The sequence below is a fragment of the Heteronotia binoei genome, chromosome 4 (assembly GCF_032191835.1).
Source record: "Heteronotia binoei isolate CCM8104 ecotype False Entrance Well chromosome 4, APGP_CSIRO_Hbin_v1, whole genome shotgun sequence".
NCBI classification, from domain to species: Eukaryota; Metazoa; Chordata; class Lepidosauria; order Squamata; family Gekkonidae; genus Heteronotia; species Heteronotia binoei.
Window position 1 is genome coordinate 12,303,805 of NC_083226.1, and position 27,568 is coordinate 12,331,372.

The 27,568-nt window shown below is 51.3% G+C and overlaps 1 protein-coding gene across 1 annotated transcript; it reads left to right on the top strand.

Annotated features, from left to right (window-relative positions):
- The first annotated feature begins 271 nt into the window (after positions 1 to 271).
- On the top strand, positions 272 to 26,947 carry ATP1A1 (ATPase Na+/K+ transporting subunit alpha 1). Its single transcript, XM_060236805.1, has 22 exons — positions 272 to 379; positions 3,647 to 3,706; positions 5,374 to 5,577; positions 6,672 to 6,785; positions 6,914 to 7,048; positions 7,162 to 7,279; positions 9,362 to 9,630; positions 11,303 to 11,501; positions 12,651 to 12,760; positions 15,360 to 15,494; positions 15,760 to 15,952; positions 17,552 to 17,727; positions 18,431 to 18,567; positions 18,966 to 19,116; positions 19,458 to 19,626; positions 20,385 to 20,539; positions 21,165 to 21,288; positions 23,709 to 23,854; positions 23,982 to 24,112; positions 25,000 to 25,101; positions 25,206 to 25,297; positions 26,625 to 26,947. The coding sequence occupies exons 1-22, from the start codon at positions 350 to 352 to the stop codon at positions 26,651 to 26,653; spliced, it is 2,979 nt and encodes a 992-aa protein (XP_060092788.1). The 5' UTR covers positions 272 to 349; the 3' UTR covers positions 26,654 to 26,947.
- The last annotated feature ends 621 nt before the right edge of the window (positions 26,948 to 27,568 follow it).

Here is a 27,568-nt window from a genome sequence, read left to right on the forward strand (position 1 = left end):
CTGTGCTGGATGGGTGATACATGTCCAAAGAAAGGGAATTTTGGGAGTAGGGCCAGGGAAGATCTCTGGCCAAGGAGATCTTCCGCCAGCCAGAATAAGGGAAACGTATCAGGAGAGGTACCAGCTGTCTGACCTGCATTCGTCTGGTGACCAATACTCCCTCTAAATTTTCCTCCTGTGCAGCTCCAGATTGCTGCTGGGTGGGGCTTCCTGTGTGCTCGCCTTAGCAGGAGCATTGCACCTGATGGTTTGCCATTTTGATTTCTTCCAGACCGGGCGTGACAAATATGAGCCGGCAGCAACATCTGAGCATGGGGCCAAGAAGAAAAAAGGGAAGAAAGAGAAGGATATGGATGAGCTGAAAAAGGAAGTTTCGCTGGTGAGTAACTTCACGGCTTTTGGAACAGCTTCAGAAGCTTGACCTTGTGGAGCTTGGGGGCCTACTGCTGTGTGATGTTTCCTGTCGGGTTTACAAAGGTTCTCTCCCGAATTTCATCCTCTCTGCTGCTTGTGTGCTTCTTTTCTCCTCATCCTGCTGTCGTTCAGTAATCCTTGAATTTTTTTTTATTTTTGTGTGTGACTGCATGTGCATGTGTGAGTGTGTGTATGTATGCACCTGGAGGTCACGGCGACCTGGTGACTGACCCCTACTGGGGGCCTGGAGGATATTCAGGGAGGTGGCTGAATAAACCCTACCTTCGCCTCCCAACTGCTGGTATTCCAAGGAGATCTCCCATCCAAGTACGTGTCAGAGTCGGCCCTACTTAACTTCCAAAATATGATGAGATCGGACCTGGCTAGACTATCCAGCTCAGGGCATCTTTCAGTAAACAGTGACTTTTCCCATTGGCATTACAAAGTGGAACACGGGAGTGCCTGCTCCATTAACTACTTAGCGTGTCTCTTAAATCCTCTTCAGCGTGTTGTAATCCCACATTGCGAAGGCTTCTTGCCTCAGTGGCTAGGGACCAGATTTCCCCTTAGGCCTTCCTTGTTCCCTCATAGCTGGTCACTTCAGCTCATTCCCCGGGTACTGCAGGCAAGGAAATGGCCGCTTCAGCTGACCAACCCCCCCGAGCAATACTTCAGCGGGCCGCGCAGTGTCAAAGGCTCAAAGAGTAGACGTCTGGCAACATTCTGGTGAACCAGAACTATCTTGTAATGTTTTTTTAAACTAAATTGGACAGAACTATCTAGCGGTAATTTCTGTGGACACAGCAGAAAATCGGTTCCAGTTGCTTGGACTGCTTGATCACTGTTGCCGGTGCAGTTGGCTTTAAAGGAAGTGAGCATGGAAATAAATCAGTTGTTCTGTGGAAGTATTAGAGGTGTCCCCACTCTGCCCTGAGAAACCAGACCGAGGCTGTCTGCCGCGGCCTTCCATGTCAGAGCGAGAGCAGGCATGAGTGAGGGATATGGCCTCACTGAGGTTTGAAAGGTCCAGTTGTGTCTTTCAGCTCAGGTTCTTCGGTCACTGTGTAGCAGAGGAGCCAGGAGGAATACGGGGGAAGCTTTTAGTCCCTCTGTTAGCTCACTTCCTTTTAAGGGCCTATTATGCAGGGCATATCATAGAATCTACAGCGATGTGCCCAGAAGTTCCAACCTACCTTAATTGTTTCTTCTGTATTTTTCTCCTCCATCTGCAAGGAAGCTTGGGATGGTTTGGGGTCACTGGAATAGCAGGGTTACTTTGGGTTGTGCTTACACAAGAGCCAGGTTGGTGTAGTGGTTAAGTGTGCAGACTCCTATCTTGGAGAACTGGGTTTGGTTCCCCGCTCTGCCACTTGCACCTGCTGGAGTGACCTTAGGTCAGTCATAACTCTGTCAGGGCTGTTCTCCGAGAGCAGTTTCTGTCAGAGCTCCCTCAGCCCCCCCCCCCTACCTCACAAGAGGGGGAGAGGAAGGGAAAAGGAATTGTAAGCCAGTCTGAGACTTCCATCAGGTAATGAAGGGCGGAGTATAAATCCAGTCTCTTCTTTTTTTCGTATTCAAAAGTTGTGTATTATTCTACAGTCTGTTGGAATGAGGGTTTGAGCTCCTTTCACAATGCACTTTACTTAAAAAAAACTTAAATCTCCAAAGGTATCAGGTTGCCCTCTGTGAAGAACGGAACCTGAACGTAAGGACAGCCTTTGTTGGAGCATAACTTCCTCTTTTGAATTTGGACCAAATGTCCCCCCACCCCACCCCCGCTCCCAGAGTGCCAAGAACACATCCCGTCTGCTCTTAGTGTCTTCTCTTCTTATCTAAAATTGGGGGGGGGGGGTTGGGGGGCCCTGCAAAATGGCATTGCAGCATCAGACCAGAGCCCTTGCACCCTTTCGTCTAATAGTGAATGATCAACTACCAAACCCTCCAGACATGGTGCCAAAGGCCCCTTCCTTGTTTTCACCTGTACCTGCTGTTCAGAAGTCTCCTGCCTCTGAGATGGGGGTTCCGTGTAACCGTCATAGCCATCTGTCGAAAAAGCCCAGCAGGAAGTCATTTGCATATTAGGCCACACCCTCTGACACTAACATTATTTCACTCATGGAGGTTTTTGTTGAAAAAGCCCAGCAGGACGTCATTTGCATATTAGGCCACACCCCCTGATGCCGAGCCAGCCAGAACTGCGTTCCTACTCAAGAAAAGCCCTGCTCATAGCTAACAGACCAGCCCTCTTGTGCAAATACAAGCTTTTAAAGACTCCAATCCTAATACTGGCAGTACTTGTCCTGTGGTGTTGATTTTACAGTTGTTTGGGAATCGATTTAAATCCCCCGAATACTAGGGTATTTGCAGGTCAGCGACAGGAATACAGCCTGAGCACTTGCTTTTATCTGGCAGCCGCTGTCGCACCTGAGGGAGCGACACAGGCTTGGGGCAAAGGTGGAAGTCCAGGCCTTGCCCGTCGTTGCGTGCAGGCTCTCCTGCTGCGTGCCGAAGGCCTTCCGGAACTGACTAAAAGGCGCTTTCTTCCGTTCTGGTCTTTATCCTTTCAGTAGCTCTCTGTGATAGAACTTGAGAAGTCACAGGACGGGGGCGGGCGGAGCGGGGGCGTGCACAGATCAGTGCCGTCTTGGACTGAGGGCAGTCAGAGTTCACGGCAGGAGCACATGTTGGAACCAGACCTGACTGAAGGGGAAGTTTCTAGTCCCTCTTTTAAGCAGGCCGTACCATAGACTCTAAAGCAGGGGGCCCAGAAGTTGTAGTACCTCCCAGCCGCAAATCTGAGATGAGTACGTCCCTTCACAGAGTTCCGCAGAGCAGTGCATAGTCTGTATTGCGTGATCAGCGAGTGGCAGCCTAGGGGAAGGTCTTTGGCAAGAGCCCAGCAGGCCAGGAGATCTTCTCGCAATAAGGTGTCCTGCTGCAGCTGAAGTCTTGTGTCTGTTGGCACCAGCGTTTCCTCTAAGCTGAGTTAGCGTGAGCTAGCTCGCAGGTCTTTAGCCTCCCGCTCACACGTTTTTGTCTTAGCTCAGGAAGGATGACCCCAGAGCACACTAATTTTATGTAGCAGCTCATAGCTTTAATGGCAGTAGCGCACAAAGGAGATTTTTTTGCTCACAAGACTGCAGCTTAGAGGGAACATAGATTGGCACCCTGGCTGTACTGCAGACCTCTCGGGTGTCCAGATCACATCTCACCGATTCCGTTGCCTTCGCAGGATGATCACAAGCTCAGCCTCGACGAACTTCATCGGAAGTACGGAACGGACCTAAGCCGGGTAAGGAGATGCAGTTCTTGTAGCGACAAAGGAATCTCTTTGCGCTTAACGTTTCATCTACATCTGTGGGGTGTGCCAATGCATTGGGGCTTGGGACTGGGTTTTCGCTCCTGCCCTGCCCCAGCTAAAAGTCATCAGTACTGATCTGACCGGCTTCCGGGTCTTTTGGCAAGAGGGTGTTCCTCGTTGCCTGATGCCGGTTTGCTACTGTACGGTAAAACATTGCCTGGGCCTTGGCTAATGCTGGAAATCGGTAATAGGGGTGGGGAGTCATCTCAGTGGGGAACACAATGTAAGGTGGGATATCTTATACAGATTGTTTTGTTTGATGAGAGCCAGCTTGGTGTAGAGGTTATGTGCGCGGACTCTTACCTGGGAGAACCGGGTTTGATTCCCCACTCCTCCACTTGCACCTGCTAGCGTGGCCTTGGGTCAGCCATAGCTCTGGCAGAGGTTGTCCTTGAAAGGGCAGCTGCTGTGAGAGCCCTCTAAGCCCCACCCACCTCACAGGGTGTCTGTTGTGGGGGAGGAAGGGAAAGGAGATTGTAGGCCTCTCTGAGACTCTGTCCTTGAAAGGGCAGCTGCTGTGAGAGCCCTCTCAGCCCCACCCACCTCACAGGGTGTCTGTTGTGGGGGAGGAAGGGAAAGGAGATTGTAGGCTGTTCTGAGACTCTGTCCTTGAAGGGGCAGCTGCTGTGAGAGCCCTCTCAGCCCCACCCACCTCACAGGGTGTCTGTTGTGGGGGAAGAAGGGAAAGGAGATTGTAGGCCGTTCTGAGACTCTGTCCTTGAAAGGGCAGCTGCTGTGAGAGCCCTCTCAGCCCCACCCACCTCACAGGGTGTCTGTTGTGGGGGAAGAAGGGAAAGGAGATTGTAGGCCGTTCTGAGACTCTGTCCTTGAAAGGGCAGCTGCTGTGAGAGCCCTCTCAGCCCCACCCACCTCACAGGGTGTCTGTTGTGGGGGAGGAAGGGAAAGGAGATTGTAGGCCTCTCTGAGACTCTGTCCTTGAAAGGGCAGCTGCTGTGAGAGCCCTCTCAGCCCCACCCACCTCACAGGGTGTCTGTTGTGGGGGAGGAAGGGAAAGGAGATTGTAGGCTGTTCTGAGACTCTGTCCTTGAAGGGGCAGCTGCTGTGAGAGCCCTCTCAGCCCCACCCACCTCACAGGGTGTCTGTTGTGGGGGAAGAAGGGAAAGGAGATTGTAGGCCGTTCTGAGACTCTGTCCTTGAAAGGGCAGCTGCTGTGAGAGCCCTCTCAGCCCCACCCACCTCACAGGGTGTCTGTTGTGGGGGAAGAAGGGAAAGGAGATTGTAGGCCGTTCTGAGACTCTGTCCTTGAAAGGGCAGCTGCTGTGAGAGCCCTCTCAGCCCCACCCACATAGGGTGTCTGTTGTGGCGGGAAAGGAAGGTAAAAGGAGATTGTGACGACTCTGAGATTCAGAGTATAGGACAGGATACAAATCCAATATCTCCTTTTTCCTCCTCCTTTTTCCTTCTTCTTTTTTCTCTTCTTCCCCCCCCCCCACTCACTAATTCAAGGAAGCCTTGAGATATTCCTTACAAAACCCAAAACGTCAGTTGCACAGTTTGAGGATAGCCCCTCTGAAGGGAGCGGAGCAGTGTCCTCGTCCCCCCGAATTGCGCTGTAATGGAATTCTCTTTCTTTGCAGGGACTGTCGACTGCACGGGCTGCGGAAATCTTGGCTCGGGACGGTCCCAACGCCCTCACCCCCCCTCCCACCACCCCAGAGTGGGTGAAGTTCTGCCGGCAGCTGTTCGGAGGGTTTTCCCTCCTGCTCTGGATTGGGGCCATCCTGTGCTTTCTCGCCTACGGCATCCAGGCGGCCACTGAGGAGGAGCCCAACAATGACAATGTGAGTAAACAGGCGTCGTGTGTGAGGCGGGGATTAGGGCTGGGGTTAAGGGGAGGTGGAATGGCGACTGTTACTGGGGGCAGGCCAAACAGAACAAAAAAAAGGCCTTTGCCCGCTGGCAGAAGACGGCGATTGATTGAGAGGCAAGTCTCCCAGGGGAGAGGGTTTTGGTGGTGCGACTGATGTCCTGTCTCAAGCTGCCCCCCCCCCAGCCTCGGGGGGGCGGGCAGCTGAAGCAGGCCCCTCCGAAAATAACTGGGAAGGTTCGTCAGGGAGCAGCCAGTTCCTCTGCGATCTGCTGTGGGTTTGCTGTCCTTAGAGTTCCTCACACGCTTGGCGGGAAACCTGTGAGGCCTGCCATATGTCAAGGGGGGGGGGCTGCTTGAAGACTGGCCATTTGGTCAGGCCCGAGAAGAGCTTGGCCTGTTGGTTGGTGACTGGTCTTCTGTGTGGCTGCCATTCTCCATCCAAATCATACTCATGCCTCCAGCTCTTGACTAAAATGGATTTTCACCGGTGGAAATGTTATCAGCATGTTGGGCTGTTTACATCTAGCCTATACTTCAGAGCCAGCTTGGTATAGTGGTGATGTGTGCAGACTCTTATCTGGGAGAACCAGGTTTGATTCCCCACTCCTCCATTGGCAGCTGCTGGAATGGCCTTGGGTCAGCCAGAGCTCTGGCAGGAGTTGTCCTTGAAAGGGCAGACTCTTATCTGGGAGAACCAGGTTTGATTCCCCACTCCTCCATTGGCAGCTGCTGGAATGGCCTTGGGTCAGCCAGAGCTCTCGCAGGAGTTGTCCTTGATAGGGCAGCTTCTGGGAGAGCTCTCTCAGCCCCACCTACCTCACAGGGTGTCCGTGTGGAGGAAGGAGATACAGGAGATTGTAAGCCGCTCTGAGACTGATTCAGAGAGAAGGGCGGGGTATAAATCTGCAGTCGTCATCTTTTTAAAAATTCTCTGGGGGGTGGGGTTTCTAATCGTGCTCACCACAAACTAGATGGAGCCAATTGGATTGTTTGGGAAATGGCACCGTTTGTCATGGGAACGATTTCACTTAAATGGGATAAAAATGTTTGCCATCTCCTTGGCAGTTATACCTGGGCGTCGTGCTGGCGGCTGTCGTCATCATCACCGGCTGCTTCTCGTACTACCAAGAGGCCAAGAGTTCCAAGATCATGGAGTCCTTCAAGAACATGGTGCCCCAGGTGAGTGAGAGCCCCTCCATCTTCCTTTCTGCTCCCGGTGTCTGCCTGGGCTTAGGTGGATGATGGGGCTGATCAAACGCTTGACCGTTGCCCAGAATCCCGTTGAAAGGAGCTTCTCCCTCTCGTAGCAAGCCCTGGTGATCCGAAATGGGGAAAAGTTGAGCATCAACGCAGAAGGAGTCGTGGTTGGAGATCTCGTGGAGGTGAAGGGAGGAGACAGAATCCCAGCGGACCTGCGGATCATCTCTGCTCACGGGTGTAAGGTACGTGGGCAAGGAGGCCAGGAGGAGTGACGTGAAGCTCTCCTTGGGAGAATTAGGGTGCTGCCCCTCCTCCCCTGCACCCTCTTGAGTGCTTCGTTCTGTTCCATGCACAGGTTGACAACTCTTCGCTCACTGGCGAATCAGAGCCTCAGACCAGGTCTCCAGACTTCACCAACGAGAACCCGCTAGAGACAAGAAATATTGCGTTCTTCTCCACCAACTGCGTTGAAGGTGAAAACCGTGCGCAGGGTAGACCAAAATGAGCAGTTCATCGAAACACTTAAACAGTCCTAGATCTTCGGGCACACTGGTGCAGAAAAGCAGGATGTGGGGGATCGTGCCATCGGCAACCCTGTAGGGCAGGGGTGTCAAACATGCGGCCCGGGGGCTGAATCAGGCCCCCGGAGGGCTCCTATCAGGTCCCCGAGCAACTGGCTGCCATCTGCTTCCTTCTCCCTCACCCTTGTTTCCTTCTGCATCACAGCTTGCTTTGCCAGGCTTGCTCAATCGCACAGGAGATACAGAGCAAAATCTCTATTTTCTCCATTGACTGAAGCTCCTCCCTTGGGGAGGAAGGGCAGAGCTTGTTTTTCCATCTCTTTCTATCGCACAGCAGAGCTACTGAGCCAAGCCTCTCTTCCTTCTATTGGCTGAGGCTCCTCCCCCTCCTGGGGAAGGAAGGAAAGAGCCACAGCTTCCTTTGCCCAGTTCCCTGGATTGCAATGGAGAGATACAAAGAAAGCAACTTTAAAACCAATGAATGCTAACATTTTAAGCATATTTTAAGGATTTTTTTTAAAATTAATTTTGTTTGTGTCCTTTAGAAAGTTTATATCTGTACTACCTTATCTTAAATAGGTAAACACATGGCCCAGCCCAACCTAATATGGCCCGGCCAACAAGGTCACATTTATGACATGGACTGGCCCTCATAAAAAATGAGTTTGACACCCCTGCTGAGTTCTCAAAGAAACATTCAGAGGTGGATTGCCATTCCCTGCCTCGGTGTAGAGATCCCTGGACTTTGCTTAGCTGCCAAGATCTGATGAGATTGGGTTACCCTGGGCCATCCAGGGCAAGGCAGGAGGGACGGTGGCTCAGTGGTAGAGCATCTGCTTGGTAAGCAAAAGGTCCCAGGCTCAATCCCCGGCATCTCCCCCCCCAAAAAAGGGTCCAGGCAAATAGGTGTGAAAAACCTCCGCTTGAGACCCTGGAGAGCTGCTGCCAGTCTGAGTAGACAATACTGACTTTGATGGACCGAGGGTCTGATTCAGTAGAAGGCAGCTTCATATGTTAAGGCAACAGTGAAAATTTCAAAATCGGGAAAAGTTGGGGGGCTTCTCTGTTCACTTGACATAGTTGGGAGGAGATGGTTCACACAGCGTGAAGCTTCTTGTGGAGCATTCTGTGACTGGTGATGGCATTTTGCTAAAAAAAAAAAAAAGGTAAAGGTAGTCCCCTGTGCAAGCACCAGTCGTTTTCGACTCTGGGGTGACGTTGCTTTCACAATGTTTTCACGGCAGACTTTTTACGGGGGTTGGTTAGGAGTGCATATATTCAGCATGCTGTGCTCTGCTGGTGAGCCTGTACTTGCCTTGTGAGAAATCTAACTTTTAAGGGGGGGGGGGGAATCACTCAAGGAAGAGGAGCCTCGTGGCGCAGAGTGGTAAAGCTGCAGTACTGCCGTCGGAGCCCTCTGCTCACGACCCGAGTTTGATCCCGGTGGAAGCTGGTTCAGGTCGCCGGCTCCAGGTTGACTTAGCCTTCCATCCTTCTGAGGTTGGTAAAACGTACCCAGCTTGCTGGGGGGAAGGTGTAGATGACTGGGGAAGGCAAGGGCAAACCACCCCACTGTAAAAAGTCTGGCGTGAAAACATCATGATGTAACATCACCCCAGAGTCGGAAACGACTGCTGCTTGCATAGGGTACTACCTTTACCTTTTATTGGGCAAGCAGAGCTGTTGGTCATTTTGCGTATAGCAGCTCCAAGGTGCAAAGAACAAGGATAGTTGAAGAAGGCTGGGCATCTTTGGCTGCAATCACCTGCACTAAATAATGCACTTTCAGTCCACTTTCCAATTGGATTTTGTCAGTTCACACAGTAAAATCCAGGTGGAAAGTGCATTATTTAGTGTGTGTGATCGCAGCCTTGGATACCGGTTCTCCCAGATAAGAGTCTGCGCGCTTAAGCACTACACCAGACTGGCAGTACGGTTCTGAAAGATAGTGGGCCTTCTTTCACTCGCGAATGTTCTCATCCTGCCCGAAGCCCAGGACCATTCTTGCCAAAACTCCGTCCCTGTTTTTTCCAGGCACTGCTCGTGGCGTCGTCATTAACACCGGTGACCGAACCGTCATGGGCCGCATTGCCACCTTGGCCTCCGGGCTGGAAGGGGGACGCACTCCCATCGCCGTTGAGATTGAGCACTTCATCCACATTATCACTGGCGTGGCCGTGTTCCTCGGAGTCTCCTTCTTCGTCCTCTCTCTCATCCTCGAGTACACGTGGCTGGAGGCTGTCATCTTCCTGATCGGCATCATTGTCGCCAACGTCCCCGAGGGTCTCCTTGCTACTGTCACGGTAAGCTGGGCGCCGGTCCCCTGTGTTGGAAGGGAGAGCTGCTCTCTGAAGGATGGCTTGCTGATCGCGGAAAGCCAGCTCTCCCCAAAGATCTCTGGAGGCACGTCTTGTTGTCTACAAGGGATTCCCCCCTCTCTTTTCGCTTCCCAGGTGAATGAATGAATATTTATTTATAGTCAAAGACCATGATTTACTTGCCACAGGCCATTAACCATAATTTTTTTTTAAAAAGGAGTCCCGTGTGCAAGCACCAGTCGTTTCCGACTCTCGGGTGACGTTGCTTTCACGACGTTTTCACAGCAGCCTTTTTAATAGGGTGGTTTGCCATTGCCTTCCCCAGACATCTGTGCTTCCCCCACAGCAAACTCAGGACTCATTTTACCGACCTCAAAAGGATGGAAGGCTGAGTCAACCTTGAGCCAGTGACCTGAACCCAGCTTCTGCCGGGATCGAACTCAGGTCATGAGCAGAGAGCTTGGACTGCAGTACTGCAGCTTTACCACTCTGCGCCACGGGGTTGTATTAGCCATAATACATCCTTATTAAGACCACCAGAAATATTCCAAGAAGTCTGTTGGCTCATAAAAACCTTCAAACCTTATAAGCATAGTCTAAAATATCAAACCTATACAAAATCACCAAAAATATTCAAAGAAATCTTTTTTGATCATAAAAACCTTCAAATCCTATAAGCATAGTCTAAAATATCAAACCTATACAAAATCACCAAAAATATTCCAAGAAATCTTTTTTGATCATAAAAACCTTCAAACCTTATAAGCATAGTCTAAAATATCAAACCTATACAAAATCTCACATTAATCTCACATTATCATACCCGCCTGAACAAAGAAGCTATTGAGATTTACAAACACCAGCACAATTTTAACAGAAAGGAAGAAGGCATTTTCATCCACCAATCTTGGTACCCAGCTCTGCAAAACACCCTACAGACTATAAATTGCAGAAAGTCTCAGAACAACCAGCAAATTCCACAGAACAATCAGCACAGTCAACAACCGTCTTCCTTTTCTTCACACCCCTTCCAACCCTCCCAGCAATTAACACAGAACAATGGTCACATTCAACAGCCAGTTTCCTTATCACTACCCTTCCAGGAAGCCCCACCAAACAATGGGCACATCCACAAACCAATTGCCCTTTCATCACACCCCCTCCAGCCTAGAAATAGCAGCTCTCCAGCAGCCCTGGCCCCACCCAATGCACAGCAGCCAAGAAGGTCAGAGCGCCTGCTCCGGCTGCAACGCCACTGAGGATGTTCTCCGCAGCTGAGAACGAAACGTCTGGAAGGAAAACTTTCTCCAGTAGAACACGGCACTTGATCCCGAAAGATTCTACAAACCCTAATGATGTTACCAGCCGTGAAAACCTGAAATCTTTGCTATACAAAATCACCAAAAATATTCCAAGAAATCTATTTGATCATAAAAACCTTCAAACCTTATAAGAATCCAGGAAGTCCAAAATAAGTCTAAAATGTCAAATATCAAATGTCTATAAAATCATATAAATCATACAATTCAGGCAGGTCATCCAAATCATACCGAACCGTGTTTCTTATTGTGGAATTTTAACCAGGCGGGAACAAAATGTGAGCTATTTGTCTGGAGACAAGCAGCTTTTCGTCAATGCAAAGTTTTCGCTTTCCCAGGTGTGCCTGACTCTGACAGCCAAGCGGATGGCGCGCAAGAACTGCCTCGTGAAGAACCTGGAAGCGGTGGAAACCCTTGGCTCCACCTCGACCATCTGCTCGGATAAGACGGGCACCCTGACTCAGAACCGCATGACTGTTGCTCACATGTGGTTCGATAACCAGATCCACGAGGCTGACACCACAGAAAACCAGAGTGGTAAGAAGGTCGCTCTGCTTATCAGGGGTGAGGAGGGAGCTGCAGCGCGGCTCAGGAAGTGCGGCAGAGTGTCTGCAGGAAACGCCTGAAGCATTGTGTACAATTCTTGGTGTAGTCAAGGGCTTGTCTTATGGTTCATTTGTGTAATTAGCTAATTTATTCATTTAGGGCCCTGCCTTTCTCCACGGGAGACTCAAAGCAGCTAACATCATTCCCTTCCCCTTCATTTTTTAAAATCCTTACAAGGGTAGTCCAAGAGTGTGATTGGCCCATAGTCACCCAGCAAGCTTCCCATGTGGGGATTCGGACCTGGGTGTCCCGGATAATAGTCTGGCACTCTCAACCACTGCTCCGTGGTGGGTCTCCAGGGGCTGGCCATGGCCTCAAAAGGAGCCTTGATACCCTAGGCATCCTTTCGCTTTCAGGTGGAAACCCACTCAGCAGCCACCAGTGACGGCACTCACAGTAATCTCCTGCTTGGAGCCACACAGAGTTTGGGGTGTCACATCACCCCAAGAGCATTCACAGGTGCTGGTTTTCACGAGGGAAGTCAAACAGCGATACTCTAATGGCACATCTGCCAGAACTCCTCCTCGTGCTGAATGCGAAGTCTCCCTTCTCATTTAGGTTGTTCAGCAGTTATGGAAGTAAATCTTGCGGTCGGCGGGGGTGGAATTCTAGCAGGAGCTCCTTTGCATATGAGGCCACACGCCCCTGATGGAGCCAATCCTCCAAGAGCTTACAGGGCTCTTAGTGCAGGGCCCAGAGATAGAATTCTAGCAGGGGCTCCTTTGCATATTAGGCCACACACCCCTGCTGGAGCCAATCCTCCAAGAGCTTACAGGGCTCTTAGTGCAGGGTCCAGAGATAGAATTCTAGCAGGGGCTCCTTTGTATATTAGGCCACACACCCCTGCTGGAGCCAATCTTCTGAGAGCTTGCAAAGAAAAGCCTTTTGGAAGCTCTCGGAGGAATGGCTACATCAGGGGCGTGTGGCCTAATATGCAAAGGAGCTCCTGCTAGAATTCCACCCTTGGTGGTCAGTGTGAGTTCTCAGCGGTTGGGTTGTCAGCGGGGGGGTGAAACGAATCTTCTGTGAAGTCTTGGGGTGGAGCTGGACAAAATCCTTCTTTTGTGTTTTGCCACCCAGGAGCCACTTTTGACAAGACCTCTGCAACCTGGACTGCTCTAGCCAGGGTCGCGGGCCTCTGCAACCGGGCTGTCTTTCAGGCCGATCAGGACAACGTCCCCATTCTGAAGGTATGTCCTCCCAGCCCTCCCAACCCTTGGCCTTTGTGGGCTTTAATTGCAGCAGCACTTCTACGTACGAAGCTGCCTTATACTGAATCAGATCCTTTGGTCCATTATCAGTGTGGTCTGCTAAGAATGGCAGCAGATCTCCAGGGTTTCAGACCTTTCCCATCACCTGCCTGGTTTTCCAACTAGAGATGCCTAGGATTGAACCTGGGACCTTTTGTGTGCCAAGCGCAGCTGTTCCACTGAGCCACAGCCTTGGGTGCCGTATCTTGGCCCTGCAGTCCTCATGAATTCCTGAAAGGGGGAGGCTTTTGGGACCCCCCCCCCCTTTTATCCTGAAAGGGGGAGGCTTTTGGGACATAATTGGACTCCACTAGTGAGCTAGAGAGAAAAAGTTGCCAGGAAGCAACATCAGGGAAGGCCTTTGGCCTCTGTGCCCTTTTGTTGGACCTCCACTTGCTTGGGCCACTGTGTGAGGCAGGATGCTGGACTAGATTGTGCACTGGTCTGATCCAACAGGGCTCTTCTTGTGTTCTTATGAAAGCCTCGGCCCCTCTGCCCTGTTGCTGGCCCTCCAGAGGAACTGGTTGGCCACTGGGTGAGGCAGGATGCTGGACCAGATGGACCACTGGCCTGATCCAGCAGAGGGGTTTGTGTGTGTTGTGTTCTGAAACAGTAGACAACATGGAGTTTTCCCCTTTGTCAGCATCCCCTTGTGATAACGAAGCTCATTAACTTCATACCCCCCCCTTTTATCCCCAGTCAAGGGGATGGATGTAGAACTTTCTTTCCTCCTGTCCTCACAACAGCCCTGCGAAGTAGACGAGGGTGGGAAGGTGTGACTGGCCCGAGGTCAACCCAGCCGGCTTCCTTGGCAGAGCAGGGCTTTGAATCTGCTTTGTCCAAACCCTGGTCCAGCACATTAAGCCAGGCTGTTCTCAATTCTCCAGTTGTGCAGTACTTATCAAGCCTGAATTTTGTTTTTAAAAAAAACCACACAAAATTCCATCTGCTTCGCATATAAAATAGTACTCATCGGGGTGTGTTTGTGTTTGTGTGTGTATGTGCAACTTATAGCGGAAATGCCTTCGTTTTCTCCAAGCAGAACTGTGAACACAAAACAGTGCAAACTGCTGCTCTCTCTGCTGTCGTAGCAGGTGTATCTTGGTTTTCACGGTCACAAGAGGAAGTCTTGTTTTGCTTATGAAGCTGGCTGCATCTATTAGGCCAGTGAACCCTGGTGCCCCAGCCAGTGTGTTGCTGCCATCCACCCACTTCTCCCCAAAGCAGAGAACCACCCCCAGCCTTCCTCTACCTTGTTGGTTAAAGAAGTGCTTCCAAAGAGCCCCAGAGGCATCTGCAGAGAGCAACCAACACTGGAAATAGTGGCCAGTGTTATTGGCGAATGCCTGACTTAATGTCTGGTGGGAATTCTCAGCATTTAGGGATTAGGGACTGTTTTCCCCATGGCAGCCATTTTATAGTGGTACTGACGATCTATTCTTTTAAGCCTTGCCGTGCCAATAGGTTGGTTTATTTATATATTTAAAACATTTATGAGTTGCCTTTCTACCTTCCTGGGGAGGCTATCCCATAACAGTTGGGCTGACACTGAAAAGGCCCTGTCAGGTTCAGCCAGGTTAGGGACACCCGTGCTCGAAGCCTAGAAACGGGTCTTAGATTTGCATACCTACAGAAGGAATTGCCACTTTGTAGCTCTGTCGATACTTCTGCGTGGGGAGGCAAACAGTGTCTTGGAAAAGGATGGCACTTCTTCCAAAAGAGGAAGTAACTTTAAAGTGGGCTTCCCGACACGTTCTGATTTTTCCAAATTGGTGGGGACAAAAGTTTTGTCCGCAGTCTCAGGCAAGGAGCAAAGACAGGTGGTTGCGGCCCTTGTAGAGCCCCCCCCCCCTCCTCCAGTACCTGCCCCATCACATTGAGGGGACAAAGTTCCTTTACTCGGCTTGGGAAGTTTGTTCTGTGACTTTGTCCATACCATACCAAACCTTTAATGGCATAATAGATTCAGATAAAAATACACAGAATATAAAAATTTAAACATTGGAGATAAAATCAAGATAAAACCGAGCTTACAGATGCATTCAAACATGGTCAGAATTAAATTTAAGGATGTCAGCCAGAAATTTTGCCACAGCCTCCCTAACCACCCCCTCAGTATCACTCAATAAATAATAACAGGGTGGCAGAATGGACAAATCTGGAGAAAAAGAAAGCTTGCCAAATAAATCTTTACGGAGGTTATGGTATAAAGAACAATCAAGCAATATATGCTGGATTGAGTCAGGGGTATTTGCTCCAGAGGAGCAAAGTCTGTCGGCTAAAGGGATGTGACTTTGTCCTAAATGCATTAAACGTGTTTCCTGATGAAGAGCAGGCACGTTCAGTGCAGGTTCGAATAGTTTGGTGATGGTGACATAACTCTTTTGGCAACCTGCTCTTGGCTCTTTTCCACTATGTTGTTTCTGTTCTTAGAACAATCTCTTGGGTATAGAATCGGGGGGGGGGCCTTCTCTCTGGGGCGAGGAGGATTGGTTCCTGGGGCTTCAGTGTTGACGTGTGGTTCTGTCTTGTTTGCTAGAGGTCAGTGGCGGGCGATGCTTCGGAGTCTGCACTCCTGAAATGCATCGAACTGTGCTGTGGGTCCGTGAGGGAACTGCGTGAGAAGAACCCCAAGGTGGTGGAGATACCTTTCAACTCCACTAACAAATACCAGGTAGGAGCAAGGAAAGGCCCAAAAGGGCAACTCTTGAGCCAGCTGGTCTTCTGTTTACCCTCCGCTTGGTTGCATTCTGTGCTGATCAAATTGAGGCCTCTCTCCCCTTCAGTACATTGGGTGGTCGACGCATAAAACTGTACTGCATGTGTGTCCAAAACCAGATGTTTTAGAACCCATAAAGCGTTGTTAAGGTTCTAGAACCCTTCAAGCGTTGTTCAGGTTCTTTAGTTCATAACCCCGCTCAAAATCTCTCAACGCACAGCTGTCCATCCACAAGAATGCCAACCCGTCGGAGTCGCGGTACCTGCTTGTGATGAAAGGCGCCCCGGAGAGGATCCTGGACCGTTGCAGCACCATCCTGATCCACGGGAAGGAGCAGCCCCTAGACGAAGAGGCCAAAGACGCGTTCCAGAATGCCTACCTCGAATTGGGAGGCCTGGGGGAGAGAGTGCTAGGTAAAGAGCTGGGATGGACTTCCGGCTGAATGTTATGGGGGATAGCCCCGGCCTGTGACTTTAGAGCTGGGGAAGCAAGCTGGAGAAGAGGGCCACCGAAATGAAGACCTTTCCCCTGGGGACTGGCTAAAGCATGTGGGAGGAATGGGAAGGAGGTCAGTGTGAAATGCTGCAAGCCACGAAGCAAAGACAAAGCAAACAAAAAATGTTCAGCTGTTGAGGGTCTGGGCTGACAGTGACTGAGAGTAGGAGGGCATTGTTTCTGCAGGAGAGACCCGCAGAGACGTGTGCCTCCATGGAAGGCCATGTGACGTGAGTGAGAGGACAAAGGGAGGAGAGGTTAGAGGGCAGATCCCAGGTTAAGCCCTAGACAGGCATCCCTTTCAAGGAAATAACACCGATGCACACTTAGAGTAGATCAGTGTGCTCTCCCCCCCCCCCCCCCAAAAAAAAATGTCCAGGCATGCTGTCACTCACTCCAACACTCCCTCTTGACTACATGCTGTTGAGGTTCCCAGTGTTCAAGTTGTCCTGCGGGCCTTGGTATTTGTCTTTTGGTAGCAGCTTAGTAAATGTGTCTGCTGTCATCTCAGCGGGACAGTAGTGTAGCTTGACACCTCCCTGTAGGACCCCGGCCTAGTTCCCAATTCCAATGCACTTTGTCCACGCACTGTTCTTTTCTGAAAGAGACAGGGTGTGACGGAAAGGGCTTGTGATTGCGATGGATACCTCAGTGGGGAAGTCCACTTGGGGTACAGCAGAAAGGGGAGGAAGGCACATTTCATGCTAGGGACTGTTTGACATCCTACATAAAGCGGTTTATGGCTTTTTATGTCTTTTGCCTAAAGGGATGAAGGTTGCTCTGGTTGTAGACGGCTGGGAGCTCCATCTCAAAAAGGGCATTTAGGGAAAGGTGCGGAGAAAGGGAAACAAAGATAATTAAGGGAGCGGAGAATCTTCACAAGGAAAAGCTAGTGGCGAGGGGGGGGACATTTTTTGGTAGATAGGGATGACACTTAGTGGAGATTGAAGTAAGAGAAAGAAGTACTTTTCTCCCTTTCTCACAATACAAGAACTCGTGGGCATTCGATGAAATTGCTGAGCAGAAAGGTTAAAACGGATAAAAGGAAGTCCTTCTTCACCCAAAGGGTGATTAACATGTGGAATTCACTGCCACAGGAGGTGGTGGCGGCCACAAGTATAGCCACCTTCAAGAGGGGTTTAGATAAAAATATGGAGCACAGGTCCATCAGTGGCTATTAGCCACAGTGTGTATATATGTATATAATTTTTTTTTGGCCACTGTGTGACACAGAGTGTTGGACTGGATGGGCCATTGGCCTGATCCAACATGGCTTCTCTTATGTTCTTATTGGTAGTTAAAAATAGCATCACCATAAAGATACACCTGGGGGAGGATAGCCCAGCCAGTGGCTAGTAGCCATGATAGCCAAGTGAAATGTTCACCCCATTGAAGATGATGATGCTATTGGCTTTATGCTTCACTCTGAATCTCAGAGTCTCAGAGCAGCTTACATGGGGTGTCTAAAACTTAAGTCGGCCTGAAGGAAGTAATTTGAACCGTTCTGGCTTTTCCAGGTTTTTGCCACCTGGCCCTGCCCGACGAGCAGTTTCCAGAAGGCTTCCAGTTTGACACGGACGAAGTGAATTTCCCCGTGGACAACCTCTGCTTTGTTGGGCTCATTTCCATGATCGACCCTCCTCGTGCCGCTGTGCCCGACGCTGTGGGCAAATGCCGAAGTGCCGGCATCAAGGTAGGGCCGCTTTGTTTATCAGACTTAATACGCAGCTGGACAGGACACAGGGAAATAGACTCTTCCATCAAGGAAATGTCTTATATTAGTAGTAAAATATATGCATTATATGCAATAGCTACTGCAAAACAGCTTGCCAGATTCTCAGAATGTAGGCCGGGTCGACCGCTCTTGTAACTGTGGAAGGCTTTACCGTTCCGTATAAAATTATCGGTGCCAAAGAAATCCCAGCTTCGAAAAAGAAACAATTGTCGGGCAAAGGACCTCAGGAGCGAGAGACCTCAGCGTTTTTCTAAGAGTTTCCTTGTCTTCCAGGGTTTTGTGTCTTGTTAAAACGATTTTCTGAGCACTCTGTTTGAAGGACTATAGTGTGGATTTGTCTGAGACACAGGTTGAGAAACTTTGTTACTGTTGGAGATATATGATTTGAATAGAGTATTTCAAGTTTTGTATTAATCATTGCATGTAATATATAAATCTTATACATAGCCAATTTTTGGTGTCGATTGTTTATCAGACTGCCAGTGTGGAGAGGGAAATGGGGGGGCGGGTGGACAGGCAGACCCAAACGAGGCAGATGTGTGGCTCTGTTTGGAGGCTTTTGCCCTCTTGATTGTTGTCCGGCAACCCCCAGCCTCGAGAGAGCCCTTCCCCCTCCCGTTTGTGCTGCCGTTGGACTGTCATGGCTGCTTTTGCCTTCCAGGTGATCATGGTGACCGGGGACCATCCCATCACAGCGAAAGCCATCGCCAAGGGAGTTGGCATCATCTCAGAGGGCAACGAGACGGTGGAAGATATCGCCCTTCGCCTCAACATCCCCGTTAACCAAGTCAACGCCAGGTACTGAGACGGGGAAACTGAGGCGGCAGGGATTGTGTTGGGGGTGGGAAAGAGGGCTCCTGGATGTCAGCTTTCCACATCCAAATGTCTGCATCAGCACAGCGCGGCAGAGGCTGGTAAACAACGCCGGTGCCAATTCTGAACAAAAAGGACTTTTGCTTCAGCTTTCCCACCCCCAGCCTGATCAGGGCAGCGCGCTGCTTCTTGAGGTAATATTTGGCTAGGATTAGGATTAGGAATCTTTTAGGCATTGCCCATGTTGTCTCTTGCGGAGCAGTTACCCGACACCCTTTTTTCACCGCCACATCAACTCTTGCATAGTGGGGAGGGGGAATTCCCCTCAAAGGGCAGGAAGAACATTCTGGAAGGTCTGAACAGGGGCCGTGTTTGGATTTCAGAGACGCCAAAGCTTGTGTGATCCACGGCTCAGACCTGAAGGACATGACTTCCGAACAGTTGGATGACATCCTGATGCACCACACGGAAATCGTCTTCGCCAGAACTTCTCCTCAGCAGAAGCTGATCATTGTGGAGGGCTGTCAGCGACAGGTGAGGGAACGACGGGCCGGTTGGCTTCCTTGGCAGGAGTGCTTCAGTTAACAAGGGGGACATTGTATCATTATCTGATGAAGGGTGCATGCACATGAAAACTTATACCCAGAATTAAACTTGGTTGGTCTTAAAGGTGCCACTGGACTCGAATTGTATTGCCTCAGACCAACACGGCTGCCCACTTGAATCCATTAAAATGGAGTTGTTTCTGGTTCATTCCTCTTTCAAACTCTTTCCACCTCCTCCTCCCCGGATAGGCCAGCTTGAGGCCCTGCTTGGGATAACGGGGTGTTTTCCCTCCTCCGGGGCCAGGAGCTGACATTCCTCTTTGTGTTCAGGGTGCCATTGTGGCCGTCACAGGAGATGGTGTGAATGACTCTCCCGCGCTGAAGAAGGCAGACATCGGTGTGGCTATGGGTATTGCGGGGTCTGACGTCTCCAAACAGGCAGCGGACATGATTCTGCTGGATGACAACTTTGCCTCTATCGTGACAGGGGTGGAAGAAGGTAATGCTTCTGATGGCCGTGTTGTTCCTTGTTTGGTGGGGGGGGGGGCAGTGCCTGAAGGGTGGTGCCTTCTTGGTGTCCTCCTCAGGGCTTTTTTTGTAGCAGGAACTCCTTTGCATATTAGGCCACACCCTCCTAATGTAGCCAATCCTGCTGGAGCTTACAGTAGGCCCTGTATCAAGAGCCCTGTAAGCTCTTGGAGGATTGGCTACATCAGGGGTGTGTGGCCTAATATGCAAAGGAGCCCCTGCTAGAATTCTATCTCTGGACCCTGTACTAAGAGCCCTGTAAGCTCTTGGAGGATTGGCTACATCAGGGGTGTGTGGCCTAATATGCAAAGGAGCCCCTGCTAGAATTCTATCTCTGGACCCTGTACTAAGAGCCCTGTAAGCTCTTGGAGGATTGGCTACATCAGGGGTGTGTGGCCTAATATGCAAAGGAGCCCCTGCTAGAATTCTATCTCTGGGCCCTGTACTAAGAGCCCTGTAAGCTCTTGGAGGATTGGCTACAGCAGGGGTGTGTGGCCTAATATGCAAAGGAGCCCCTGCTACAAAAAAAGCCCTGGTCCTCCTCCTCTTTGGCCTGTAGTATGTAACTGGCAGCCAAGCCCAGTGGGATTTGGCAAAGCCTTTGGTTGGTACTGTGGTTGGCTCCGCCTTGCTTTGGGAAGACAACTCGATCTGTCTTGAGCTGCCCCGACTTCTAGGGAAGGTCGCCACCTCATCGCAGTTTCTTCTCTCCCTTCCTCCCTCTTTCAGGCCGCCTGATCTTTGACAACCTGAAGAAGTCCATCGCTTACACCTTGACCAGTAATATCCCTGAGATCACTCCTTTCCTCATCTTCATCATCGCCAATATCCCCCTGCCCCTGGGCACCGTCACCATCCTGTGCATCGACCTGGGCACTGACATGGTTAGTGAGGCTGCTCTTTATGTCTGCCGTAATCGCCCTGTCTTGCTCCCATGCTCCTCAGTGGAGGCTGCGTTCTCCCATCTTGGTGTAGTTTGGTGTAGCGGGTTCGTTTCCCCACTCCTCCACTTGCACCTGCTGGCATGGCCTTGGGTCAGCCATAGCTCTAATAGAAAGCCAGTTTGGTGTAGTGGTTAAGTGTGCAGACTCTTCTGGGAGAACCGGGTTCAATTCCCCACTCTTCCACTTGCAGCTGCTGGAATGGCCTTGGGTCAGCCATAGCTCTAATAGAGAGCCAGTTTGGTGTAGTGGTTAAGTGTGCGGACTCTTATCTGGGAGAACCGGGTTCGATTCCCCACTCCTCCACTTGCAGCTGCTGGAATGACCTTGGGTCAGCCATCGCTATCGCAGGAGTTGTCCTTGAAAGGGCAGCTTCTGGGAGAGCTCTCTCAGCCCCACCCACCTCACAGGTTGTCTGTTGTGGGGAGAGAAGGTATAGAAGCTTGTCAGCCGCTCTGAGTCTCTGATTCAGGGAGAAGGGCAGGGTATAAATCTGCAATTCTTCTTCTTCTGGAGCGCCAAGAGAAACGCAGCCTACAATGTGATGCTTTTCTCCCCGCGCGTAAAGGTTCCTGCCATCTCTCTGGCGTACGAGCAAGCGGAAAGTGACATCATGAAGAGGCAGCCGAGGAACCCCAAGACGGACAAACTGGTGAATGAGAGGCTGATCAGCATGGCTTACGGCCAGATTGGTAAGTGTGCCCGGCCCCCTTCCGTCTCTCTCTGGATGGGGGGAGGTGTCTCTTGGCTTTGGCACTCGTGAAAGCGTGGCTGCTGATTGCTGGGAGAACAGCAAAGGAGTCCAAGGGCTGATGAAAGTGGGGGAAAGAGGTGACTCCCTGGGCCTGGAAGCTCTTCGTCGCTCGCTCTGAGGCTGCTCAGCTGTTGGGCTGGAAACCAAAGACTTCCGGGTTGCAGAACAGGAGGGAAGATTTGTGAGCAGAACATGATTGGATGTGCAGGTTCTGAATTAGCAGTAACTCTCCTCGCGGGCAAGGGGAGTGAGCCCCCCCCTCCCAGTACTATAGACTGCAAGTTTGAGAGCCGGTTTGGTGTAGTGGTTAAGTGTGCAGACTCTTTATCTGGGAGAACTGGGTTTGATTCCCCACTCCTCCACTTGCAGCGGCTGGAATGCAGCCATAGCTCTGGCAGAGGGTGTCCTTGAAAGGGCAGCTGCTGTGGGAGCCCTCTCAGCCCCGCCCACCTCACAGGGTGTCTGTTGTGGGGGAGGAAGGGAAAGGAGATTGTAGGCCTCTCTGAGACTCTGTCCTTGAAAGGGCAGCTGCTGTGGGAGCCCTCTCAGCCCCACCCACCTAACAGGGTGTCTGTTGTGGGGGAGGAAGGGAAAGGAGATTGTAGGCCTCTCTGAGACTCTGTCCTCGAAAGGGCAGCTGCTGTGAGAGCCCTCTTCAGCCCCACCCACCTCACAGGGTGTCTGTTGTGGGGGAGGAAGGTAAAGGAGATTGTGAGCTGCTCTGAGACTCTGTCCTTGAAGGGGCAGCTGCTGTGAGAGTCCTCTCAGCCCCACCCACCTCACAGGGTGTCTGTTGTGGGGGAGGAAGGGAAAGGAGATTGTAGGCTGTTCTGAGACTCTGTCCTTGAAAGGGCAGCTGCTGTGAGAGCCCTCTCAGCCCCACCCACCTCACAGGGTGTCTGTTGTGGGGGAGGAAGGGAAAGGAGATTGTGAGCCGCTCTGAGACTCTGTCCTTGAAAGGGCAGCTGCTGTGGGAGCCCTCTCAGCCCCAACCACCTCACAGGGTGTCTGTTGTGGGGGAGGAAGGTAGGAGATTGTGAGCCGCTCTGAGATTCGGAGTGGAGGGCAGGATATAAATCCAATATCTTCTTCTTCTGAAGTCCTGTGTGTCTGCCACACCCTGTTTTTGCTGCTTTTCTGCGATGTATGGATGAGCACACAGGAGCCAAATTCAAGAGTGAAGAGTGGAGGAGCAGAGGCCAAGAGGAGCCATTGGTAGAAAGGGAAAGATTAGGCAAGAGAACCTGAATATTCAGTTGCCAGACTCCTCCTTTTGGGGCACATGGATGGTCTCTCTGTACTTCTGCATACGCTGCGCTTGGGAGTCTTCAGGAAGTCCCAGAAGGGTGAGGAGGGTTTGTTGAGGAGCAGTTGGCTTGTCTGAACACGGAGGATAGTATAGGGAGGTGTTTCAAAAGATGTGAACTCTTGCGTATCATGGCTTCAAACGTGGCTGGGATGCAGCAGCGGTGACTCACACGTGGTGTCGTCTTGAGTGGTGTGCAGTAGAAGTTCAGGTGGAAGCTCGCTATGGTTTTGCTCAGCAGGGAGGCAGCCAGCAGATCTGGCAGCCTTGAAGAATCTCCACCCCTGAAGCTCCACTCTGTGTGTGTGTGTGTGTGTGTGTGTGTGTGTGTGTGTGGTTTCATTTATGACATGGCTTCAGATCAGGCCTCATTTTGGGCAGGAGCTCACAGGACCAGAGCTCCAAAACCTCTAAATTTTATTGTGCTCTTTCTTTCTCTCCCCCCCTCCCCCAAATACTCGCTTCTGGGCTCCATTGTTCAACCCACCTGTGAGAATTTTGCTGAACTCTGACAGACTTTCTAATATTTTCCCCCGCCCAAAAAAATGGGGAAATAACCGAAACGTATAAAGCAGACAGGCAGAAATCTTCATTATGCCACTGGCCGCATAGGAGAAAGCAATTTTAAAAGTATGATGGGAGCAATATCCGCTCTAAGCTGAGTGTGAACGAGCTCAGTTTCTTAGCCTCCGGCTCACACATTTTTTGTCTTAGCTCAGGCAAAATGGCCCCAGAGCAAACGCATCGATGCAGTCGCTCACAACTTTCACGCCTGTAGCTCACAAAGTAGAATTTTTGCCCGCAAGGCTCCGCAGCTTAGAGGCAACATTGGGTGGGAGCAAAGTTTTATTATGACAGTTACGCAGTTCAAGAAGCATTTTAAGGGAGATGCTGAGCTGATAGAATTTAGGACATCTTCCGGTGCAGCTTATGCAAATGAGGTATGCAAATGAGTTGTACTACTGAGCTCCGCACCTCTTTTCCTATGAAATGACCCCTGCTTCAGACCTCTGCTCTGGGTGCCTCACCTGCTCTTTCCTTCTGGATTTCAGGGATGATCCAAGCCTTGGGCGGGTTCTTCACTTACTTTGTGATCCTGGCCGAGAATGGTTTCCTACCCTCCTCCTTGCTGGGTATTCGAGTGTCGTGGGATGACCGGTGGGTCAATGACGTGGAGGACAGCTATGGACAGCAGTGGGTGAGTGTCCAAATGGCCCGAGAGGGTGTTGGCAGAGCTGTCTGGTTTTCCGCAGCGATCAGCTGGGGAAAGTCAAGCACCAGAACAAACTTCTCTCTTTTCAATCCCCCCCCTTTCCTTCCTCCAGACCTACGAGCAGCGGAAGATTGTGGAGTTTACGTGCCACACGTCCTTCTTTGTCAGCATTGTGGTGGTGCAGTGGGCAGACTTGGTCATCTGTAAGACCAGAAGGAATTCCGTCTTCCAACAGGGCATGAAGTGAGTCCCAGGGGGGTCGACGGCTCCTAAATGGGACCGGGGAGGCAGTTCTGTGGCCTGAGCCGCCTTCCAGGACGGGAATTGCAGAAGTGGACTGGAAATGGGCCAGGAGAGTACTTTTGGGTGACCCCCGTGGATCACTTCTCATGAAAGGAGAGGAGAGCTTTGGGGAGACCACGACAGAAGACCCAGGACCTTGGAGAGCCGGTTTGGTGTAGTGGTTAAGTGTGCGGACTCTGATCTGGGAGAACCGGGTTTGATTCCCCACTCCTCCACTTGCACCTGCTAGCATGGCCTTGGGTCAGCCATAGCCCTGGCAGAGATTGTCCTTGAAAGGGCAGCTGCTGTGAGAGCCCTCTCCAGCCCCACTCACCTCACAGGAGGTCTGTTGTGGGGGAGGAAGGGAAAGGAGATTGTAAGCCGCTCTGAGACTCTGTCCTTGAAAAGGCAGCTGCTGTGAAAGCCCTCTCAGCCCCACCCACCTCACAGGGTGTCTGTTGTGGGGGAGGAAGGGAAAGGAGATTGTAGGCCGCTCTGAGACTCTGTCCTTGAAGGGGCAGCTGCTGTGAGACACCTCTCTAGCCCCACCCACCTCACAGGGTGTCTGTTGTGGGGGAGGAAGGTAAAGGAGATTGTAGGCCGCTCTGAGACTCTGTCCTTGAAAGGGCGGCTGCTGTGAGAGCCCTCTCCAGCCCCACCCACCTCAAAGGGTGTCTGTTGTGGGGGAGGAAGGTGAAGGAGATTGTGAGCCGCTCTGAGACTCTTCGGAGTGGAGGGCGGGATATAAATCCAATATCTTCTTCTTCTTCTTCTGTTTGAGCCCCTTAAGGGCTGAGCTGGGAGGCTGCTGTCTCCAGGGGCTGATTCCTCTCCATACTTCCCACCAGGAACAAGATCCTCATATTTGGCCTCTTTGAAGAGACGGCCTTGGCTGCCTTCCTCTCGTACTGCCCCGGGATGGACGTGGCCTTGAGGATGTATCCTCTCAAGTAAGTGGCGAGCTTGCTCAGCGCGGCCAGGCCTGGCCTCGCCCCGCCCAACACTTGGGCACACACAAGGGAGCATTCTTCATTGCCGTCTCCTTCCCTTGCAGACCGACGTGGTGGTTCTGTGCCTTCCCCTACTCCCTCCTCATCTTTGTGTATGACGAAGTAAGAAAACTCATCATCAGACGCAGCCCTGGAGGTAAGAACCTGCAGCAGTTATGGGGGGGAGTGTTTCATGTGTGGCGGCCATGCAGCCTCTCTGATGGGAAGGGATTTTCCTTTGCGGGTACCTATGAAGCTGCCTTCTACGGAATCAGGCCCTCTTTGGTCCATCGAAGTCAGTCTTGTCTACTCAGGCTCTCCAGGGTCTCAAGCTGAGGTTTTTCACGACTACTTGCGTGGACCCTTTTAGTTGGAGATGCCGGGGATTGAACCTGGGACCTTCTGCTTCCCAAGCAGATGCTCTGCCACTGAGCCACTGTCCACCGGGTAGCATGGGGGTTCTGCAGGGACCTTGCTTTTGCGGTGAAGAATGCCACCGGGGGGAAGGGGGGCTGCTTTGGCAGTTAATGGCTTTGCCAAGAATTGGGGGAGTATGGAGAGCCAGTTTGGTGCAGTGGTTAAGTGCGTGGACTCTTATCTGGGAGAACTGGGTTTGATTCCCCACTCCCCCACTTGCACCTACTGGAATGGCCTAGGGTTGGCCATAGTTCTCGCAGAGGTTGTCCTTGAAAGGGCAGCTGCTGGGAGAGTCCTCTCCAGCCCCACCTACCTCACAGGGTGTCTGTTGTGGGGGAGGAAGGGAAAGGAGATTGTGAGCCGCTCTGAGACTCTGTCCTTGAAAGGGCAGCTGCTGTGAGAGCCCTCTCAGCCCCACCCACCTCACAGGGTGTCTGTTGTGGGGTAGGGAGATAAAGGAGATTGTAGGCCGTTCTGAGACTCTGTCCTTGAAAGGGCAGCTGCTGTGAGAGACCTCTCAGCCCCACCCACCTCACAGGGTGTCTGTTGTGGGGGAGGGAGATAAAGGAGATTGTAGGCCGTTCTGAGACTCTGTCCTTGAAAGGGCAGCTGCTGTGAGAGCTCTCTTAGCCCCACCCACCTCACAGGGTGTCTGTTGTGGGGGAGGAAGGGAAAGGAGATTGTGAGCCGCTCTGAGACTCTGTCCTTGAAAGGGCAGCTGCTGGGAGAGCCCTCTCCAGCCCCACTCACCTCACAGGGTGTCTGTTGTGGGGGAGAAAGGTAAAGGAGATTGTGAGCCGCTCTTGAGACTCTTTGGAGTGGAGGGTGGGATATAAATCCAATATCTTCATCTACCTCACAGGGTGTCTGTTGTGGGGGAGGAAGGGAAAGGAGATTGTAGGCCGTTCTGAGACTCCGGTGTCGAAGTCCATGAGACACGGGGGAAGGAGCTATTCTGAGAAATCACCCATCTCAAACGTTTAGAGAAAAGGTGCATAACAAGCACCTCCGGTTCAGAAACAGGAAAAGTAACTTGATGCATTTCTTTCTCTCCATTCCCTTTGTAGGCTGGGTAGAGAGGGAAACCTACTATTAAAGTACCGTTGGACGCCGTTGGGTTTGCACCCTGACGCTTCTCCCCTCTGTGCGCTTCTGGAATGCAGGAAGACGGAAGAGCCCTTGTCAGAAGGACAGGCGGACGAACAGAAGCCGGGTGCCCTAGAAGCAGCAGGGGAGAGGGAGGGTGTCCAGCATAGCCCTGGGGGGGTGGGGTGGAGGGGGGGGGAGAAAAAAATTGAGTAGTTTTTAAATGTGCCTTTTTGTTTTTCTAAGACACCGATAAGATTTTATATCTGGACTTTTACAAATAAAGATGGATCATGAGAGAGGATGTTTTGTGTCTCTGCTCGTGTCTTTGCTGGCTGATCTTATCCCAGCAGCTGGGGAGGTGGGGCAGCCTCATCAACCCCGTGCTGCTTTTCTTCCCGTGGGAATTTAGTGTATCCCTCTCCTCAGGACTTTGCGGGGATAAACGGCTGCCCATCTTAGCCTTAGCTAGGGGATTCCGCCCCAGGAATTACAAGATTCTGCATGGGATGGAGAAAGTAGAGAAAGAAGTCCTTTTCTCCCTTCCTCACAATACAAGAACTCGTGGGCATTCAATGAAACTGCTGAGCAGTCGGGTTAGAACGGATAAAAGGAAGCACTTCTTCACCCAAAGGGTGATTAACACGTGGAATTCACTGCCGCAGGAGGTGGTGGGCATGGGGATGTCTCTGCCTTGTAAGCCACCTTTAGTGCATTCTTCCTACTGGAGCGCGGCCTGTGAGTGGCCAGGGGAAGCCCAAGGGCGTTGTTCCAGGATGGAGGGAAGCCAGACTGTGTTAGCACTGCGGCAGAAATGTTGAATGGTTCCATGCTGTGTCCAACATCCTCCTGCAAGCAGAATTGGGGCAGATATCCTTGGATATTTGCCTTTAAACTGAGATTAGAAACAGCTCTTTGCTGAAGA

Excerpts from the sequence above, each read along its gene's own strand:
- ATP1A1 (XM_060236805.1), top strand. The coding sequence starts at position 350 with ATGGATGAGCTGAAAAAGGAAGTTTCGCTG. Across the intron at positions 5,578-6,671 it reads AGGAGCCCAACAATGACAAT|TTATACCTGGGCGTCGTGCT; the intron begins GTGAGTAAACAG and ends TCTCCTTGGCAG. Across the intron at positions 6,786-6,913 it reads TCAAGAACATGGTGCCCCAG|CAAGCCCTGGTGATCCGAAA; the intron begins GTGAGTGAGAGC and ends TCCCTCTCGTAG.